General features: G+C 48.1%; 1 protein-coding gene across 16 annotated transcripts in view; it reads left to right on the forward strand.

Moving 5' to 3' along the window:
* LOC108385276 (liprin-beta-2) overlaps positions 1-22,201 on the forward strand; it is a 194,181-nt gene that overhangs the window by 136,119 nt on the left and 35,861 nt on the right. For 9 of the 16 annotated variants that reach the window (XM_073216097.1, XM_073216104.1, XM_073216102.1 and 6 more), the window contains 7 exons: positions 7,161-7,343; positions 10,586-10,678; positions 14,850-14,961; positions 17,301-17,362; positions 18,495-18,570; positions 19,578-19,735; positions 21,500-21,567. In XM_073216097.1, coding sequence (XP_073072198.1) covers positions 7,161-7,343; positions 10,586-10,678; positions 14,850-14,961; positions 17,301-17,362; positions 18,495-18,570; positions 19,578-19,735; positions 21,500-21,567 — 752 coding nt within the window. The remainder of the gene's footprint in view (positions 1-7,160; positions 7,344-10,585; positions 10,679-14,849; positions 14,962-17,300; positions 17,363-18,494; positions 18,571-19,577; positions 19,736-21,499; positions 21,568-22,201) is intronic. The other 7 variants (XM_073216107.1, XM_073216108.1, XM_073216109.1 and 4 more) reach the window with 3 other exon arrangements.

Below are 22,201 nucleotides of genomic sequence, written 5' to 3' on the forward strand. Positions count from 1 at the left end.
TCTCCCTATGTGGTGACAATGGTGGCCATCAGCAGCTCAGGATCCCACCAGCCCAGCAACCCTTGCAGAGAGAGAGATTCCCTTTCTCAAAGGTTCCAGCAAAAACTCCAGGGTCACATCTCATTGGGCTAGTTTAGTCACGTGCTTGGTTCTGGACTAGCCCCCATAGAGAGCAAGTGCCCACATGTGGGTGTGAGTGAGAGTCAGTCCCTCTGTGGAAGAATATAGAGTTAGTATACGGGCTGAGGCAGCCCAGTTCCTTGCTAGGGAAGATGGGATGCAAGGGGAGCTTCGATTTCTGGGCCAAGTATAACTAAGGCCATCATTTTACTTATTTTTTTCTTTTCTGAAGGATTACCCTTCAACCTGAATTTTTTGTTTTTGTTTTCCATTAGGTTATTCATGCATGAGGCAACATAGACTCTGAGCTGCTGGCCTCAGTCCTACCAGATAACAGCCCTACCCAGTTGCTAGTACAAACATTAGGTTTCCACATGGAGGAATTTTTTTAGGTTGTTCAAACCTGTGATAATCAGTGAACAGCCACATGACCTGAAAAAAGTGTCTTATTCTTGTAATTGGGCATAATCTTTACTGGTATGCCTAGAACCTCCACCACTGTTTGTAACTCTGGAGCACCAAAGGCTTAATGCCATGGAGGATGCTGCTTAAGCTGTACGATGGTTGCAGGCATGCAGATGTTTATTTAGCTAGCTTAGGCCACCAGGGGTTGTGTGCATGAACAAGGGAAGGCTGCTTCCCGTCCTGCACTACTGCTGTTTTTCCAGTGAATATTCTCAGCCTAAGGCCGGATCACTGGTGGTTTGGAAAAGAAAGGACCTCTCCTTTTGTTTTCATTTTGAGTTTTGAGGTATCCAGATCTGAAATAAACCTCCTCTGCGCAGCTCAGGCTCTATTCTGAAATTCCCTTTTATGTTTCAAAAAGGAAAAGGAAAAAAAGGATGCTGTTAACAAGAGCATCTCAGGCTGCACAGTCTGCTTCTGATCTCACTCTAATCCAGGATCCTGCTGCCTTAGTAAGTTGGGGAAGTGATTATGGATGGGTATCTATAAACCTGAGGACTTTGAGGTACAGGTTTCTTGTCAGATAGAAACAGTCCTGACAGCTAGCCTTGCTCTAGAATCAGTCCGTCACAACCTGAATGAGATGTGGGTGAATACTAGCTCTCCTGTTTATCTCTTCTCATGAGTCTTTTGCAGATTCTGGGTCATTTCCTGGGCTGTATTGATGAGGATTACTCCTGAAAAGCCCAACTGCCAAATGGCAGCCATCATGGAAAGCAAATACCAAAATTAGGAGGATGCAACATGAAAGAAAGAGATCCCAAAGCAAAAGGAAATCTCTGGCTGGCCCTCCATTCAAAGGCATGTCCCCACTGAGACGGGTCTTCCTTGGAAAAAGGAGGCTGGCTTCTTTGAGCACTGGAGATGCGGGGAGGCCTGTGCTGGACCCCTCTGTGGGATCCAGAGGGTCTGTGTGTAGTCTCAGAGCAGCCTGTAAAGAAGGGAGCAGGGCCAGCATGTGCTGGGAAGTGAAGTCAGGCCAGTGGATCAGGGATTTGCACAAGCAGGAAGAGAACCAGGATTTCCTGGCAGAAAACAGAATGTCTTATAGCTCAGAAGGTGTTCTGATCCTTCTTCTGGCAGGCAGCCAGAATGATGGGCTTGGAGCCCAGGGCAAGGTCTGGGATGATCATGTTTGCTCGGGGAAGAGCTGCCTGACTAGGGGAGTGTAATTTATTCTTGTTTTGTTTTGTTTGTTTCATTTATTCATTGTCATTAACAAAGGAAATATACTCCAACAATTCAAAATTCAAGAGCTGAGAAAAGATACATTAACACAAAAAGTCTCCTATGCCTGTCCTCCCAGCAAGCAGTCAGGAGCCAGTGTTACCTGTTTGTTTCATATCCTTCCAGAGTTGTCTTCTGTATGGACAGACAAATTTGTGTGGAGATGCATATATATATATTCTTTGCCTCATCATTGCACAAATGCATACTATTCTAGACCTTTCTTTTTTAATTTAGTGGTCTCGGAGTTTCTTTCATACCAAGTAAGTTAAAAAAATTTCATCATTCATATGTATGCCTGCATGTTATTCCACTGTCAGACTGGGCCCTAATTTATTTAACATTTAAATTGTTTCCAAGTGTTTGCTATTACAGATATGCTGTTGTGAATAATCTTGTACATGTGTGAGGATATTGAAGTGGAATTAATGGATGAAAGGGTGCACACTGTTGAAATTTGCCAGATGTTCCCAAATCACCCTATAGAAGTTACATGCCCACCGGCAGGGTAGAAGAGTGCCAGGACAGTATTAAACCGAGCGTGAAGGAAGAGGCAAGAATGAAGGAAATTTATGAGCAAGCTAAACAGGAAGGATGGGAGACTATGATTATGGGAGGCGCCTAGTGGTTTCACCAAGAACAAGAATCACATAAAAGAACTTCGGTTGGCAATGTAGGTGTAATAAGTGGACTGAGATTATAACAGAGAATGGCGATTAGAACCTCATAGACATCACCTGGACTTCATATGGGACCCAAGAGTGGAGCACAGCTACAAAAGGGTCTGCCCTGTGGGAGAGAAACATACCTGGTAAGAGAAGAGATGGGCCAGGCCTGGAGATGAAGAATTAGAAAAGGAAGTTGAAATGCCAAGACTGCAGGTAGACATACTAGAAAACAGCCTTGACACAGGGACAGAGAGAATTACAGGAGGGCATCCCAGAGGGCTGGAACCTGCCACTTAGTCCCACTGAGCAGTTGGGGAAGGTAGGTCACCCTTCGTGCAGATCCCTGGGCTGATGAGAGCAGACAGGGGGCAGTGATCTGGATAGCTCCTAGAAATCTCCTCCAGCTAAACACTTACATATTTGAAAGGTTGGCTTTTTGGTATCCCCCCTCCCTACCAGACCCAACTTGTTTGTAGTTTCTACCCAGAGGGTAAAGAAAGCAACAGGGAAAACTGCTCCTCCTGCTCTAACGTTGAAGCAAAGGAAGAAGTTAGCTCATGAGGTGAGTGATGGTACCATGAGAGAGCAGTCAGTGTTACTTGAGAGTTCCTGAAACGGTGGGAGGGGAAAACTGGGCACAGACATGCCGTGTAGACTTGGGTAAATCATACCTTTTGAAAACTCAGAAATAAAACAGAAGAAAGATGACTCAAGAATATTGAAGCTCTTCAAAATAATACAGTTCTGATTGTGTAATTCTCACCAAGGAAAGGGAAAAGCCTAGAGGTACCCTGAAACTCGTTTCCAAAGGAGCTTGTACAAAAAATAGAAAAGATAAATAAGAGCGCACCTCCAGAACAGCATGGGGAAGGGAGAAGCGCCGACAAAAGGGCAACAGTGAGGACAATAGGTAGACTTTCTTTTTCAAGTTCCCATTAAGATCAAAGGAAGAATGGGCTCCATTCCACTGATGCCACTGATAGGCACAAAGAACTTAGGACGGTAGTCCCCAGGTTGCTTGCTCTAAGCGACTTTTAAGGAATCAGGGAAATCAAGTGAGTTGCTAGCAGACTGGAAGCGAATTATTTTCTTCTTTCCTATTTTAGGGAAAAAAATGTTAGGTGGGTTCTATAAAATTGACTCTATTGAGTTTGGGGTCAACCCTATAATGGTCCTTGAGAAGCTAAAAGACAAAGATGAAGTAGGGGTCTGTCTCCATTAAGAGTGAGTTACTTGTGGTTGACCTCACTGGTTTGGCCAGAGACATGTCTTATATGATAGACCTGGAAAATCCACACTTCAGGGAGACATTGCAAAAACTTTGCTTGAGATAATCTTCCATACAAGACAGTGTAGTATAGGATGAATGCAGACATACTGATGCCCGAATGATGACAAATAGCACTAAAGTCTATCTCTAGGAAAATTTTTGTGAAGGACAGGGGTGATCTGCCCTTAGCCCTTCCACCTGTTTAACATTTTTAGTCCATAATTTGGATGCTAACATACGAGGCCTTGAAGCTGTGATGACATGAGGCCAAAATAAAACATCGGTTAATGTGGGGGTCCACACAAACCTGTACACTAGAGCGATAGGTAGGTTGGCAGAGAGAGAGTAAACAGGAGGCCAGAACAACCTGGAAGGTGCAAAATCCCTAAGGTAATGGATGTGGCACTTCAAGAGGGAGCCAAGCAGGCTGAGGACAGAACACACCTGTGATCTGACCAGAGGGAGGGCTCTGAGAGGAAGCCGTGCCCCCCGCCTGGTGGAGACAGGGGGATGAAATTCAAGGACAGCAGGTCTGGATTCCTCATTTGAGAGGTTTAACGGTGGAACAAGAGGGTGGAGAGGGTAGTGAGGTTCCTGACATGTCAGAGAAGAGCTGGTCTGCAGGGCCAGTGAACTAGGACAGATGGAAGTTTCTGAAACAGTGGCCAATAGTCGAGCATGCCAGGGGGTGCAGAGCATCTGAGCTTGTGTTGTCAGTGATCAGTGTCACATGGGCCTTAACTGTGTCACATGATGTTTAGGTGTTTTGCTCTTCCAGTGTCTCTTGTTAATCTCTTACAGATCCATAAGGCAAATGGAGAATAAGGGGGGAAAGTGAGCTCTTCAAATGCCTCCTATGTGCCAGGCACCATGCCAGCTGCTTTACCTAAATCTCACTTGATTTAATCCTGCTGACAACCCTATGAGGTAGTGAGACCCTCATTCTACAGATCTGAAAACCAGGCTTGGGGAAGTTTCATAACTTGCCCCTGGTCACATACAACAAAATGACAGACTGGGATGACAACCAGGTCTTCATGAGTTCAAAGCCTGTGTGCTTTCCACAGCATTGTGCCGTCACTCAGCTTAGACCCCCAAACAGGCTGACTCCCTCTTTAGAGACATGAAGGCCAACTGTAACCTTGAAGAACTGCTTTTGACAGCATCCTTGGTTAACCCACCATTCTTCTTTCTGCCCCAGTGCTCTTGGTTAGAGGGTGAGATGTAAAAAAAAACAACTTCTATGCTGAGTTTTCAGCCTCAGCTGCGTCCTCCCCTTTCCTTGGCATCCCTTTATCCACTCTTAACTTTCCTCTTCTCATGCCTCACATTGACTATTCTAAATCTGAACCCCTTGTGCCCCGCTGCCGTGTCCTTTTAGCAGGCAACCTTGCTGCCTCCTCTTCAGAGAAGATCAAGGCCATTGGGGAGAATTTCCCTCAACTTCCAGTTTCTTTTATAGAAACCTACCTGGACCATCAACTCACTTTCCCTCTGTGTTTAGCTAATCCCTCCACCTGGGGCTGCTGATTCTAGCTCCCCTCCTCCCTCTTTAATTCCTCCTCCTCCAGCTTCTCAGTCCTCATAAGTAGCTCTAGGGACCTACCTGTTAAATGATTAAAGCACCGAAATACTTTGAGACTCCTCAGAAGAAAACTCACAAACAAACTGAATGTAGACAGTCTTCCCATTTAGCACCTCCTGTGATGGCCAAGTCCATGGGTAGCAGAGACATCACTAGATTGTGAATCCTGGTGGCTGAGGCCAGCTGGGCAGGGATTGCCTACCCTTGTCAGGCATCTGAGCTAAGCCAGCAAGAGGTTCACAGCCCAGGGACACACAGAGCAAAGGCCAAGTCAGAGCCCAGTTTCTGTCCTGGGACTGCAGATGAGAACTCAGAGGGCCCATGTGGTCGCAGCCCACTGCCGAGAATCCCATTGGGATTCAGGAACAGCAACAGTGGAGCCAGTCAAGGTCTGTGGCCCAGGGCACTTACTCAGGCCCACAAGGGTTACCTTGATTTCTCAACCCAACCCTCTGATCTTGGTGGGGAAATCATTAGATGACCCTGGGGGAAGGCAACCTGAGGCTATCCACAGGCTTAGCATAGGTGAGCCAGGTCTCTGGGGCAGTGGCTGGGAGTCCAGGGGCCTGCTTATGACTGATGACTGCACTGTGGCCTTCCCAGCCGCAAGCTGTCACCAGCCCCTCAGTTTCCCTTCTGCATTGGAGAGGGGCACTTACAAAAGTTAGGGGTAGGAGCTTTTCCTCTTCTAGTCGATGTTGTCACTGTTGGGGATGGAAGACCTCACTCTAGCATGCCTGGGCAGTCCTGTGGTACCCAGGGGCAGAGCTCTCAGTACTGGGTGCCAGTACGAAGAATGCCAGTACAGGTGAGCAGGAAGGGGTGAAACAGTGCACTTGTTCACGCCATCCCCACAGGCTCTGTCCTGTCCTGCTGGCCCCGTCTCCTTCAGTCTGGATCCCTGCCCCAAGCTGCTCAGTCTTTCCCAGCTGCTTCCTGCCCTGAGTGACACACCATTGGCCCTGTTACCCAGGCCTGTGACCCCTTTTCTCCCTAACTCCCACACCCAGGCAAGGGGGCTAGAATGTGCTGACTTGACATCACTTAAACTCATCCCATCCATTCCTCTAATCCAGGCTGAATGCACCCCTCCACGCCACCAAAAGCCCTGTAGTTTTCTCCAGGGAAGCACTTAGAGCCTGGTGTGATCACTGTGTGTGTGTCTCTCGCCACTCACCTGTGAGCAGCATTAGTACTGTGGCCCTGGGTCTCTGCAGAGGGGCACTAAAGCCCATGGAGTAAAGGAAAGCCCAGCAGAGCCAGCAGAGCTGCTAGTGACAGGATTCAGAAGGGACTAGCTCTGGATCCCAGGGCTTACAGTTAGTTTTCAAAGCAACCATAAATCTACAGAAGAGTCGTGTTTGGTGCGGGAGATGAAGGAGTCTGGTTTGGAATGGGGTATAAGGGCAAGTTCAAGGCTGGGGACATACTGGCATGCGCGAGTGAGGTGCACGCAGTATGCAACCTGTGCGCAGTGTCAGCTTGTTTGGGGCACTTGGCACATGTGGCATGGGCAGGTGTCCATGCACACACCATTCTGTGCTGTTGCTAGACTCTGCCTCGGGTGCTGACATTCAGGGATGGCCCCCAGCATGGCACAGAGCTGCTGCTGGGGGCTTGTTCAAGCTGTGGGGCAGGCTTCAAGAAGAATGCCACGTCTTTTGGTTCCTGTGAAGAAAGTGGGTGGTCATGATAGTGACCGCTGGGTGCCGCGTGCGGCTGACCCTCCGCACGCTTCCTTCCTGCTGTACTGCTCTCAGGGAGCTCCGCGTCTGAGAGCCGACCGACCCTGAGGACTTTCTCTCCTTTCTCTTCCTTCCTGCAGTCAGTTCTGAATGTGATCAGTGAGCTGCAGGAGCAGATGTGTAGGCTGCAGCTGGACATCCACAGGCAGATTCAAGAGCGCCTTGCACGCAGTAGGAGGCACCCTGAGGAGGTGGCGGCCCGCAGTGGTGCAGCCGAGCCCCAGGCCTGCAGCCAGGACTGTGCCTGTTGGGAGGGGTCACCTGTAGGAACCACACTTAAGTATCAGAGCATGCGTGTGTGGGGCATCTCACTGGTGGGAGGGGCTGGGCTTCCTAACCCAGCAGAGTGTGGTGGCTTAGCATGGGTCTCATGTTCCCTCGGGGCAGAGCCTGGGACTCACTCACTCCCCTCGGGACACGAGCTGAGCTTGTGACCCTCACCAACCAGGGTCTGAGCAGGTAAGGCCAACCCGTGGACAGATGGCAGCACGTGTGCCCCTCGGGGCCGTGAACGGTGTGTCGGGTCCCTGAGGGACGGGGCATTTGTGCCAAAGGAAGCCTCAGGATTCCCCTTTCCAGGTACGATCCAGATGCTGATCTTCCTCCTGGACTGGAAGAGTAAATGGAGTTTCATTTCACATGTTTTGTTTGTTTGTTGTTTAAGGAAAAAAAGGCATGATGAAAATCCTTTCAAGTTTATTTTTAAAGAGGTTTATCCCCAGTGAGAAAACTAGGGCACAAGTTCCCATTTGCTGTGACAGTGACATCATCCTCTGAGGTTGCATTATTTATTTCCCCCATAATCAATTAGAAGGGTTTCATGACCTCGGGGCGCCGTGGGGTGTGTCTGACTGGGGTTCTGGACTTGGATTCTCGCACTGGTGTGGCAGGGCTGAGGCCTGGTGATGGCAGCTGCACAGAGGTGAGCCTGTGCCTCCGAGGCCCACTGTCGAGGGGGACCTGGAAACCTCAGAGAAGGGTGAGCTCATAGTTGCCATGGGTCGGCCTTGGTCAGGGGTAAGTTCCCAGGTTCCATCCATCTGTACTCAGCTGTGGAACAAGGTGAAGATCTCTGCCCAAACCCAGGCAGGAGGAGAGGACCTCGAGAGAGATTTCCTCCCATGGTAAAGAGTAGGGGGGAAAATGAGAGTCAGCATGCAAGTGTGGATTTGGACAGGGAAGCCCTGAGTGGGGGCTGGGGCATGGCCCTGTGTGGAGTAGTATACCAAGAAGGACTTCGGGAAGAAGTTATATTGGCACTAGTGTTTATGGCTGGTGGTCAGCAACGAACAGTTGAGGAGGAGGAGGATGTGCCAGAGAGGTCACAGAACCCTGCAGGCCATTGTGCTTGTTGTCCCCACAATGGCAGCCCCTCAGGCAGTCACCTGCACACTCTGATCCTGCTGTCCGCAGACCTGGTGCCCTCTCGGGCAGGGCTAGAAACATTCTCAGAAAATGACCCTGGATCAGCTGCAAGTCACAACAGGCCTTAAGGTCTAATGCTGCAGGTCATGGATGCAATAACCTTAGCTTGGAAGACATTTTTTGAAAAGGGCATCAACAGATGCTCACCTCAGCTATAAGAAAATCTTAACTAAATGACCCTACAAAATTCAAGTGCAACTTTCTGGTGGAGTGTCTCAGAGAGCAAAGAGCTCCAGGCGAGTTTAATGATGATTTAAATTTCATGCATTCATTAATCAAGAAATATTGCATACCTACTATGCGCCAGAGATTAGCAAGACAGACCTGGAGTTAGCAAAATTCCTCGTGGAGTTGACCGTATAGGAGGAGAACTAGCCATTAGCAGTCATACCAGTAAATGTTAATTGCAAATCATATAAGAAATTTTACAGGTGTCATGAGAAAGTATGGGAGGTCAGAGAGCTTTGCTCAGGGACGCCTGAAGGATGGGTAGGGATTATCCTGGCCGACAGCGTGAGACAGGGAATGGCATGTGTGAAGGCCCAAGAGGAACTGAGAAGTATCCAGTGTGGCTGGAGCATAACTGGGGAGAGAGGCAGGTCAGGCTGTGTTGGTCATGGATAAAGTTTATGAGCTATGAGGAGCAGGGAGTGCCAGGATCGGGTCTGTGTTTTAACTGTATTGTTCCCCTGGATGCTGTGGAGGTCAGTGGACTCAAGGTGACAGAGGAATAACCAGTGAAGAGACTGTCCAGTCTGTGAATACTAACTGCTAGGCCAGAGTAGGGGTGGTAAAGTTGGAGAGAAATGAGAGATTCAAGTTATTTCCTTGGAGGTAGAATTAATAAGGCTTGGGGATGAGTTACTTGTATGGAGGAGGAGAAGGAGATGCCAAGGATGGAGCCCAGGTTTGTGATACAGGCGATGAGGTGGATGGAGATGCCATTTATTGGGACTGTGTTGTCTAAGAGGGGGAGTTAGGCATCCCACTTGGGCCCTGACAGTCATGAGGCCCTGCACGCCATCCACATAGAGATATTAAGTAGGAAGTTTGTTATGTGAGTCTGGACTTCAGAAAGTATGGAAGTAATCACCTTGATGTCAGTTTTCCTGATGAGAACCAGTCAGCAGGACCAATTGTCTGTTAAGGGAACCTTGTTTTGGGACAAAGGTGCTTAATGGTGTCATCTTCACTGAAAGGGTCATTTTAGAAAGCAGTATGTAGAAGTTAAAATGGGCTTCAATTCCAGCTCCACCATGGGCAAGTTGTTTAACTATCACTTCTCCACTCAGTAACCTTCAGTGGCTCCCTTCTGTCCAAAGAATGGTATCAGAGCTTCTTATATTTACCTGAAAGCCTTTACGGTAGGGTCCACTTTATCTTCCCGGCCTTTATCTTCACTCATCTCCCACTGCATGCCACTCGTCATCCTCTGTTGCAGCCCAACAGCCTGTCTCCCTTTACCTGCTCCCTGCACGCCTTCTCCATCCTCCTTCCTTTGGACCCCAAACCAACCCCCTCCTCTGAACTGGACCCCCAGACTGGCCCGACATTTGGTGCTTAGCATTTGTTGCTCCCTGTTTTATTTCTGGCCTGCTGACTGTCACTTCCTCTGTGAAGCCTTTTAGAATCACAGACTCCCCTCTCTGGTTCCTTGACCCCAGCATGGAGAAGGGCTCCCAATTAGTCTGCTTCCTGCTCCATTGCCTGTAAGAAGCTGCTTTGCTTCTGCATCTCTGTTCCTCTCACTCCCAGGCCCTACCTGTCCCATGTGCATGATTTGGGCACACCCTGCAGAGGATGTGGATGTCAGAAATGAGCAGGCAGGATAGGTTCCAAAACTAAGCAGAACTTAAACTCTCTTTCTTATGTCTGAGACTCCCCTAGCCTTTGTTTTTTAAGTGCTGCACAGCCTCTTCTGAAACAGGACTGTGCCTAAAGATTCGAGCTGCAGCTGCAGCATGATGCGGTTGCTCCTGCCCCAGCATCCTCTCTGCATGAGCTTAACCAGGACTGGAGATCCAGCAAACCTCCTGCTCTGTACCCATCACACCTTTGTCTTTCTACCTCATCCTTCCAGGAGTTACTGCAAGAGCTCAGGCACCTCAAAACCAAGGTGGAAGAGCTGGAAAATGAACGGAATCAGTATGAGTGGAAGTTGAAGGCCACTAAGGTAAGAGGAGCCTCCGGTGCTTTATGGGGAGGTCTGTGTCCAAGCTTGGCATTTGCAGTAGCCTAAGCTCGGGAAATGCAAAGTGACCCTACCGTGCCCACGTGCCACAGGGCACAGACTGCACAGGCAGACCGCTTTGATCCAGGAAGGTCGTGGGGAGAGCCCAAGAGGTGATGAGCTGCTGAATTAACTGAGCCTCCTTCCTCTCACTGTGTCTCGTAACACCAGCAGGCTGACACTGGCCAGGACGGGGCTCTGAGAGTGAAGAGTCCTAAGGCAGATGGCCACCGACCTTGTCTTGGCTGTGTCATTGCAAATTTAGCAGCCCTTCTAATAATCAGTTTTTTAAAAATAAGCATACTTCATTTTTAGCAATTTAAAAATTACATATACTTGGAATTATTTTTAACCAAATTATGTTTCTTTTGAACTGGGAGCTTGCTATATATTTAAAGGGTACCAAGTCCTTCAAACAGGACTCTCTTCCTGTTTCTTCCCTCCCTCTCTGCTGCTGCTTCAGTTTCCTCTAGTAGCTGAAATGGACTCAGCCCACAATTTTATTGTTTGGGCTAGGACATTGTATTTAAAAATGTCCAAGTAGCTGTCACTTAAGCATTAGGAGATTTCACACCAAGAGTCAGACTGCCCTGGGGGTGGTGGGATGGGAGGGAAGTTCTAAGAACCCGGAAGCAACATTCCTGCTGAGGGAGCCCCGCACATCTGCCTTCCCACTGAGGTCTCTGCAGAGCCACCGAGGGTATTACTGGATGGCTGCTCTGGGCATTCGCATTTTTAATTCTTACTAGAGCTCTAAAAAAGTACTTTTATTAGTGTTTTCTTCATTTCTAGTTTGTACCTTCAGCTTTACTTTTTCTGTAAGTTATCTTGTAATTATAAATACAGTAACACTTATAGAGAATCTTTAAACCATAAAAAATTAAAGGAATAAAAATCACTCATACACCACCCAGGAGCTGCCACTATTAATATTCCCTTCCAGACATTTCTCTTATTTAGGGGTCAGTGTCCTTGTCTCTCTCTCTTTCTCTTCATTTCTGGTGTTGATAGTTGATACACAATTTCAAATCATGCTGTAGAAGTCTAACATGATGCTGATGTCTATATAATATTATTTTGTATAAATAATGAGGAAATTCAGGCACAGAGCAGTAAAGTAACTTTCCCAAGACCTGACACCAACCCCAGGCAACCTGTTTTTCCCTTTGTGGCCCCTGGTTTGCACTGTGCTTCAGAGTCCCAGATTCTGGGAGCGCAGTTTTGCTCAAATGGCTCTGAGCCTTCCACCACAGTGCTCCACTCAAACGAGTCCTATCTTGGTGAAACCTTTGAAGTTGTACATACCACCTCCTATTATAAAACCAAAAGTTCTTTTCTTTTTAAATCACCTAGGCTCTTTGCCTTGGCTTGTAGAACTTTGAGATACTAAGGGTTATTTAATAACTTCCAGTTGTGAAGCACCTCCTACGTGCCAGAATGTGTCAAGCCCTTTGCACACATTTTCTCATTTGATCCATAAAATAACCTCATGAGGTCTATGGTTTTATTATCCTCACTTTTGTAGTAAGTAAACTGAGGCCTCTTTAGAGTGGCCAAAGTGAGGTTCAGATCTGGATCTGTTTCATACCAAAGCTCATGCTCTTTCTCCTGTATCACCAATTCCCTGCATAAAAACCTGCACTGTTTCTGAAAGCTCTTCAGTTTTCCATGTCGTTTCTCAGTCCCTAAACTGATTCACCTCCCAGTGCAGCGCAGTAGGGGTGGTCCCCGGGTTTACTGAGGCCCAGAACATGGCAGAGAGCCAGAGCATCCCTTCCTGCCTGGCGCCAGTCTGCGCGTCTCTGCTCACCTCTGCCCCACAGCTCTGGCCTGGATGGCCATGGCAGCAGCATGCTTTGCCTTCACGGTCAGGTAGGGGGCCCCTGGGTTGTTGTAGACTTCCCAGCTGTGGGCACAGGTACCCTTCTAAGCATAACAGACCACCTGCCATTTCAGGCCTAGTCTGTGGAAATTGGCACCTGGGAGGTGGGGCCCAACCACTTGTGTATCAGGTTTTAAGTAAATGACCTCACCCAGAGGCAGGCCTCAGAAAGAATAGAGCTCATGGTGCCAGGTACTGGGCTCTGCCCAACTAGGCCCACGTCACTGATGTCCACTCTGGGGCCTACAGGCAAGTATAAGGCATCTAGATTCCTGACCAAGACCAGATCTCACCTGTCCACAAAGAAAGGAAGAGACAGGTGTGGAAGGTACAAGAAAGGTTAAGAGAATATCTTCCAAGAATAGTCTGGCCCTTTAGAAATGAGAGTCATTGAAGTACAGGTCCCGAGGCTAGGGTTTTCAGAAGCCACTCACGCCATTAATTCTAAGCCCAGGGGCATGGAGGCCCTAAGTGCGGTGTGAAAAGCTGCTGCATGGCTGCAGGTCTCAGCAAGCAGTTTGGCAGCTACACTGGCTCCCTAGCCTCCATGGGTGGAAAAGAGCAGAGGGCAGTGCTCTGTAGGGAACTGTGGAATAAGGAAACCCCACCCCTTGCCACCTGTTTTCTTCACATGGTCCCCTCATTTGGGAGACATTAGGGAAGGTTTATTCAGAAGTCCTCGAGGTGGGGTCTCTGAATGGCCCCATGAGAGTGACCCTCATCTGTGCTATTAGCTCAGAAGCAGACGGGCTGGGGTGGGTGGAGCCCTGGCTTTGAAACAGGTGGGATTTACTTGCTGACTGGTCACTGAATGGCTATGCGACGTGGACACTGAATCCTGCACCACTCCTGTTTTCTCCCCAGGGACACGCAGGGGTGTTGCTTCCTCCCATGGTTTCCTGTGAGGGTTGAGTAAGGTTTGATGCCAGGAAGCGGCGAGCACGGGCTGCTGCAGAGTGGGCGCCCAGTCAGTGTGTCCTCAACCGGAGCACAAGGCCCATTTGGCAAAGGAGCTGCCACCAGGGCCAGGGCTTCTCTGGTCACTCAGAGCTGTTCAGAGGTTAACTCAGGCCTCTGTGGTAAAGGACAGTCCATTCCATAACCTTGAGGACTGACGGGGGCCCATGACTGGATCCCCACGAGGGGAGAGGGGTGGCCAGAGTGGGGGCCTTTCCAGTGTACACCATTAACTGGCCCAGGGGTCAGTCCTTGCCCCCTTTCTCACTCTGGGTGGATGCTCAGAGAACTAGCTGGTTATCCATAAGGAAAGGGACAGGATGTGAGGGGCAGCAATAGCAGCATTTATTGAGTACTGACTATTTATTAAGCATTAGGCTGAATTGTTCATAACCATTATCTTATTGAATCCTCACCACAGCCCCATGAAGTAAATGCTATTTTCCCCATTTTATAGATGAGTCACGATGCAGAAAGGTTAACTCACTTGCCCAAGGTCACCCAACTTGGAAATGACGAAAACCCAAGTTTGTTTGCCTCCAAAGCTAAAGTGCCTTTTGGGATGGGAACCGCCCAGTGGAGCTGCCCATGCGTGTACATGTATGAATGTGTGTATGCAGTTGGATCGCTGTGGTTACATACTCTATTTGCAAAAGTGTATCTGCTAAGCACACTTGAATGCTTGTATGTATGTACATGCTGGTGAGCATGCATCTGTGCCTGGAAGTTGGGTGGGGACAGTGACTGTGCTCAAACAGTAGGAGAGTGTTGGAAGGAAGGAACTCTATCTTACTCTTTGTCTACCAGTAGTGATTTGATTTCCACTGTATTTCGTGTGGGGCAGAAAGAGGAAAGATGGATGCACTTGTGACAATGGAACATACATGCTGTTCCATGAATATCTTGGGAGAAGGAAGACCAGGTCCAGTAAGCCTTCCGGGTGCACACAATTCCAGCTCCTCAGGCCTCAGTGGTGATTGAGCCATGGAGGGCAGGGGAGGGAAAGAGCCTGGTCAGGATGGAGCAGGAGAAGGAGCAGATGGGCAACCAGAGCTGTGGCCAGGGTCAGAATGGTCAGGAAGAATGAGTTCATTCAGCAGAGCTCCACCTTGTGGGGAGGGCAGTAAGCACCTCTAACTGCTCACCTTTTCACTGCGTTCTAACTGCTCCTAACTTCCTAAGGTCCTGGGGCCATTGGCCTGGGCTATGGAGGCACTTAACCAGGGTCTGGAAGTTGACCTCTGAGCTGGTAGGGATCCTCTGTTGCTCTTCCAGGCTGAGGTAGCCCAGCTACAAGAGCAGGTGGCCCTGAAGGATGCAGAAATTGAGCGTCTGCACAGCCAGCTCTCCCGGACTGCAGCACTCCACAGTGACCATGCAGAGAAAGGTAACCGGCTTGCCTGTGACAAAGTGAAGTTGCCCCTGGGCCCTTTCTTGTAAGTGGGCATGCATGTCTGAGTATGTGTATGCCTGTGTGAGTAGGCGTGTGAATGTTTTCGGATGTGTGTGAACATGTCTGAGTGTGTGCATGTGGGTGCACGAGCTTTGTTGTGAAATCATTGCCATGAACCCCTCCCCTGTCCAGGAGACTCAGCTCTGAAGGCTTTTCTCAGACGTAGTCTGATCATTGAAGCTCTGTGCAGCCACCTCTGGAGCTTTTACTTTTTCACTTGATTGAAAGGACTTGTTTGGGGACCATCACCAAAGGGGAGGCTTCAGCAGTTCATTCAGTCTTTTCATGGGTGCCTGCCTGATACTCACACAAGGCCCTGTGGTGACGAAAATAAATCAGTTTTTTCTCCTCCTGTAGATCTCAAATGTTACCTCTCAGACAGACATTTCCTGGCCACCCTACTTCAAGTAGGTGTGCCCCCACCTCCCTATTTTTCTCTAACTCAGCATTCTTTTTGTTTCCATCATAGAACTTATAACCTATCAGGGTTGTGTTTTGGAAGATCTCATTTTATAGACTGCCACCCTCTAGGCAAAGACTGTCTCTGTCTTGTTTAAGACCATAGCCACAGCCCATGGTAGGCTTCTAGGAAATATTTACTCAATAAGTGAAAGGATGGTGAATGGTCCCTGATGAGATTAAGTCTTGCTGATTAAAAATGGAGGGCAAATTCCCAAATACTCTTATTAATACATATTTAATATAGCTACTTGCCTTAAATACAAAATGATCACACACCTTCCAGCTTCTCTTACCACCAGACTGTAGAGTGACGCAGAAGAGACTGTATCCCTGTGGATTGGCCCCATTACCAAGTCTCATCTGGGCTTTAGCACTGCTTAGTTTGAGTCCCTGGCTGGGGTGGGAAAGCCGTGCAGCCACGAAACAATGGCTTCAGCTGGAGAAGGACATTTGCAACCAATATGTTCATCCCTCTCCCAGCCTTTCTCAGTGTCTTCCCAAGCCATTGAGGGTGTCACCTGTCTGTCAAGGCCTAATGTGGAGGCTGGGTCCCCCTAAGAGACCGTAGACTATCTGTGATGCTAAATTGGGACAGAGAGCTCCCTGTGCCACAGCTTCCAAGTCAGCAGGCTACCCCTCCACCCTGTGCTTCTCCACAGACCAAGCCTTCTAAGCCCTAACCTGCTCCATCACCAGGTACCTCCTGGAGCTGGTCCTTTGGCCCTCTGCTGCTCAGGTTGGGTCCTGCCCCAAGCAGCAGCATTCACCTGTCTTCATACAGAGCTCACCACCCTCCCTTTACAAACCGGGCTGCACAGCAGATCTCAGCCACCAGGAGCCTAAGCTAATGAACAAGCACATTGCACTTTCCTCTGAAAATGAATCCCTACAGCTGATTATACAGAGTCCATAAATCCATTCTTCTTATTGCTGGAAATGGGATACTTGCTATATTTTGTTCCCTTGGCTCCTGTACTTTTGTTACATAGGCATCCCTATTCCCTCTGCAGTACTCAGTTTGGAAATGGGTGTAGACTCTTGTTTGGAAAATCCAACTATGTGCCAATTCCTAGACCTCTAAATATTTGGCAGAATGGCCTCCAGCTCCTTTAGGCATTGGGTTTTGACCTGACTCGCCAGACCAGTTTGGGAAGAAATCAAGAGTCCCAATCTGGTCCAAAAGAGAGAAGGCCATGGGCTGTCCACCATGGACTGACACAGATCCTTCAGCCCATAGGGAAATTCTGTAGGTTTATGATGAAATGAGAGGTTGTTTTCCTTAATTGTAGTTTGTGTTAATATATTTATGGATGCATCTGAACATTTGTCTGTCAATTATGACTAAACCATTTTAAATCAAGCCAAGTACACAACTCTTATATAATCTTTTCTAGTCTCCATTTGGCTGTAGACGTTTTTCTTCTTCTTCTTTTAAATTTTTCTCTGCTGCAATCCATTGGTCTGTAAGATTTTCTCCAAAACTAGTTAGCAGCCCAGGTATATGCCTACTCAAATAATAAAGGCCAAATGTCCATACTCTTTGAGATGTTAGTTGTGATTTTGGGGTTCCTCTGTGTCACCTTTTAGTAAATGGCATTTTTATTTTTCCCACAAATGTCTTTAAAGAGAAGACAAAATAGTAGGTTCAAGAAATATTTAATGAGACTGACTCTGTGCCAGACACCATCATGAGCTCTTTAAAGAAGTAAAGGAGCCATGTGTAATTTACTTACACAGAAAGTCTTAGCATCTTAGCATGTGGGGAAAGCTATCTGCATTTATATAAGTAATTCCTTCTACACCTATTCTAGATGAAGAAATTCAGCGTCTGAAAATGGGGATGGAAACCTTGCTTGTTGCCAATGAAGATAAGGTGAGACAGTTGTTGGGCAACTCTGTCCTTTCCCTGCTGACACCAATCGCACGTTTGGTCCCTACTGCCCTCTGATCTCTATTCTGGATTCTGGACAGGGCCATGTGCATCAGACCATTGAGCCAGAGATGTGTCAGGAGGATGGTTCTTCCTGCTAGAGACTCAGCCTCAGCCACCTGTTTTTGGCTTTGATGCCTGGGAAATTTGCCTAAATGAAATCTCCCAAAGGCAGATTAAAGCTATCCCTGTTCATGCTGGTATGGAGAAAAAAACTCCACCATGGTTACTATCGATGTCGTAACTACTGCTTAGATTCATAACAAAACATGAGAACAGTCCGCCAACCTCGCATGTGTATGATGGTGACAGACCCAGAATAGAGACACTGGGCAGCATGCAGTGTAATCTTCACATCTAATTCCTGCATAATCATAAAATAGCCCCCTATCTAACTGTAGAGCTCAGGCCCACACAAACATCAGCTCGGAAATGCATCTTACAGATAAGAAACTGAGACTCAAAGTGTGTAAGCAGTTTTGCCCCAGGTCAGGTAACAGTAGAGAGCAGAGCCAGGGTTCACATCCAGGTTTGTCTAACTCCAAAATCCATGTGACCTAAGTCACTAGGCCTTTGCTTGAAAGAAATGATCTGCTCTAGGAATTCTTTCTGTTGTGTGCGAAATCTCAGACTCCTAAGGAATAAGTAAAGATGTTGGGATAAATACGATGGTGTTATTTTAGTCTGTGTGTGTCATACGTAACTCCAGAGGACAGCACTCAAACAAGGAGGCAGATTGCACTGGCTGCCTCGGGAGGGTAGGGAGACAGCGAGCTTCCTTCTGGAAATGGAAAGTCCTGCAAAGCTTATATCCAGCAGGGACTGGGTTATGGATAGAGACTGGATTCAGAGCAATAGAGGCAAGAGTGCTTGTAGCTGCCATCCAGTCAGACCACTGAGAACCCAGGCTCTATGGGATGGGGCCTGGGCACTGTACTTCCCATTGAAGTGTTCCATAGGGTCCACACAGTGTCTCTTCTCACTATGCCCAGAACATAGCCTGGACTCCAAAGTAAAATCACCAGAGGTACCAATGGTGGCATTTACATATGAGTCTGCTCTTGCACTGTGACAGGACCGTCGGATAGAGGAGCTCACAGGGCTGTTAAACCAGTACCGAAGGGTGAAGGAGATCGTGATGGCAACTCAAGGTAAGAGCAAGGGAGAGCCTACCATTTTCTCCCAGAGATATTCCATCTACTGTGTTAAATCAAGGGGCAGTTCTGCCAGAAGGTTCTTCATCTTCATTTGGAGAAGATTCTCTGTGAGAGAATGGAGCTGGTTAGACTGTCCTGGATGGTGGGAAATTCCAGAAACTTTGTCAAATGGCAGACAACTCAAAATTCGAAGGACTAAACACATCACTGAGAAAATGAAGCCTTCAACTTGAGCCCTTGGGAATCCCCACCCTTGGAAGATCTCCTATGCATTTTCCCAGGATACCCCTTAGAGATGAGAAATCAGTTCAGTACCCTCATTGGGGATTAGAGCTTGTCCACCACTTAGAGAATCTAAACGACCCCTCAGCAGCTCCCAGGGCACTTGGGGAGCCTTCTCTGAGTCCTGGGTGCCTGGGTTCCCACAGGAAGCCACAGGCCGGAGATGGATGGCTGTGTTTCATATTTGCTGCCCAGACTGAATGCACCATGCAGGCAGCATTGGTGTTCTTAAGAGTAGAGTGGGGTGTATGCTGGGCTGCCTTGTTCATGCCATTGACCTGGGCCCCCATCACAGATCCCGGGAGAACAGCTGGTTCACAGGAGAGGGCTGCTTTGAGGGTATTCTGGAACCTTTCACTGTGGCTGGGCTTCTGCCTCATCCCCGATGAAGCTGACCCCAGCCTGGACTGCAGGTGGTTGCTGCCCAGGCCTTCTCCTGGCCCTGCACGCACAACATGGCCCTGTTTTCTCTAACGCTTTGCGATCTTGGGTCAAGTCAGGGCCTGCCTGTGGCCAAGGAGTGAGAAGGCTGGGGAAGAATACTAGGGCATGTCTTCTCTGTCCCGCATGTGAGCTGTGACCTTGAGGTGCCCCTATGGCAGCCCTTGCTCAGATGCCCAAAGAATCTTCAGAATCACACCCTGAATGTCCCTTTATATATTTCTTAGTCTTTCTTGGGGAAGGAGAAACAATGCTAGGACTTTGTGGTACAATTACAGGTTTTCTGAGCACATCAAATGGTAGTGATCATCCCTTCACATTGATGCACCCAGGGCCTTCAGACAGAACTCTCTCAATCAATGAGGAAGAACTGGAGGGAAGTTTCAGAAAGTGGAACACTGCAAACAAAGGCCCTGAAGAATTACTTACACCAGAGGTACTGTGTTTATGTCCATGATATGGGGTTTTAGCAGGCCCTGGGAGCTTACGCTGAGCTAGGGAGAAGATCTAGTCAGGTACCTGTCAGGTATAAATCTTGACAGGTGAGAAATTGGTGGAGTCAGAGGCCTCGGGGAGAGCCAGGAGGGCAGAAGCCCAGGCCTGCATTCCAGGTGGGATGGGCAGCATGGTGGATACCGGAAGGATGGGAATGTTCTTTTTTTCATCCAGTTCCTTGTTTCTTTTTGTCTTTTCTCTCCGGAATGTAAGCATAGACCAAAGGTGGTGGTTATTTACCATTGTTTCTCCAGGGTCTGCCAGAATGCCTGATGCCCAGTAGAACTCAACAAATATTTGTGGAATGACAAATGTACCTTGCTCATTTAGAGGGATAACTGCATCTTTGATGTGATCTATTCCTTTTTCAGACATCCCCTCCAGCCCCTGTAACCAACCTACTGATTTTATTTCTCTTCTCTTTTGCTTGTTTAAAACCTGGTCCTATTATAGAAATCTCTTTGGATTTAGGCTAGATAAGAAAAGCAAAGTCATAGATCGAAATCTCAAGTGGAGAAGGGGCTTCAGCCCAGGATCTAAAAGATTCATGAAGCTCCAGAGTGGTCAGACTGAAAAAGATCTTAGCTGTCCAGCTCAACCCTTTTAATTAAGGGAGAAGCAGAAGTGTCACCAAGTGTTAGCAAGACAGAGTAAGCATTCCAGATTGCTGATGATAGTAAAATAGCAAGCACTGATACTCAGTACTTCTGTGTGGTCACTGTGATGAGCACTGTACATGGCTTACCTTGTTTACTCCTCATGACGCTCCATCAGGATCCTTATTTTATTGTGATGAAGCTGAGGCTCAGAGAGGGTAAGTACTTTGCTCTAAGTCACATAACAAATAGATAGCAGATCCTGGAATTAAACCCACAGTTTCTCTGACCAGAAAGTCTAGGTTTTTAACAACTGTATTATAATGCCAGGGTTTGTCCTACATTTGACCAAAAGGGTACTTACTGGGCTCCAGAGAAAAGTGGTGGTCTTTGTAGTTAGTGTAATACTGAAGATATCAAACTCTGTCTTTTAACACCACCATTAAGCTCATGCTCCCTCCATCTGTAATGCTCTTGCCTTTCTTGCCTTCTTACTTGGCACATACTCATTTCTCAAGATTCAGCTCACGTGGTCTCCCTTCTGAAGCTTTCCTAACCTTGCCACCAATGAGAAGGATCCCCTTCCTCCCCTGAATCCCATTATAGGTGTTGGTACTGTAGGACATGTAGATTGATCCCTTATTCCAGTTAACTAGCACAGGGCCTAGCAGGTGGTAGACATTGCTCATGTTTGTTGAGTGACTATCAATTGCAGTGTTGCCCATTGCGAGCAACAGAAATCGAGTCTGGCTAACCAAAGCCAAAAAGGAATGTTTTTGAAAGGGTATGACTTGTAGGAGGAGCTGAAGTCCAAACTCAGGAAGGGCAGGAGCAGAAAGACCCTCAGGCATTCAGGTCCCAGGCCTCTCTGTGGCTAGGGTGTGGAATTAGGTCCAGGAGGGCAAGGTGAGTTGGCCCAGGTGGTTCCATATGCCTACCTCCATATGGCATCTTGAAAGAGCAGACACCTCTACTGACCTAGCACCATGGCTGTGCCCAGGTGCAGAAATGTAACTCCCCAAGAGGAACAGCACAAAGAAGGGAAAAGGATGGTGGGTAGTCTCCATGTAATAACTGTCCTTTATGTGAGGCTTTTGTTTCTGGTGCAGATGCCTCCAAGATGTGGCTCTCCCATGGCGGGCCCACCTCCACTACCCCAGAAATCACTGGAAACCAGGTAGGAGGCCTGAGCATTTCCCTGGAGTCCTCTCAGGGCTCCTGACATGGCGGGGGCTGGCCATGTGTGGTCAGCACAGTCACCACGTCCTGGGTACACCTGCCTTTCCATGGTCAGAGCAGCACTCCAGGCCCCAGCACGGCCATAATGGGGCCCAAACCACGGAGCACTGAGGAACTACCTCCCCTGGCCACAGAGGGGCTTTGCTTCCCGCAGAATGAGGGTCACGGTCACTTAGAAAAGACCTGGCCAGGGGTTGGAGCTCCAGCAGATAGGTAGCTGCAAGTCTTCAGCACATTCCTCAGCATATCCTGAGTTGCTCTTCGGAGCTGAGAGCATCCTGTGATGTGTGTCTGTCATTTCCATCAGCCCCTCTGGAAAGTCCTTCCTGCTTTCCAGATGAATCTAGCTCTGGAACAATCTAGACTCTGTAAGAGGGCCATTTCTCCTATAGGGAAGTTGCTTTGGGAAAGCTTCCAATGGCAGTGAGCTTATAATGGCCTGTGGGGTTACTTGGCTGCACCAGTCTGCTTCCCTCTAAAATGAATCTACTTCTAGTGCCTTATGTCAGCATTTTAAAAACACATTTCTGAAATAACGGATATATGGAGGCTTCACCACCAAGAAGAGACTG

The sequence above is a fragment of the Manis javanica genome, chromosome 11 (genome assembly GCF_040802235.1).
Source record: "Manis javanica isolate MJ-LG chromosome 11, MJ_LKY, whole genome shotgun sequence".
Classification (NCBI taxonomy): domain Eukaryota; kingdom Metazoa; phylum Chordata; class Mammalia; order Pholidota; family Manidae; genus Manis; species Manis javanica.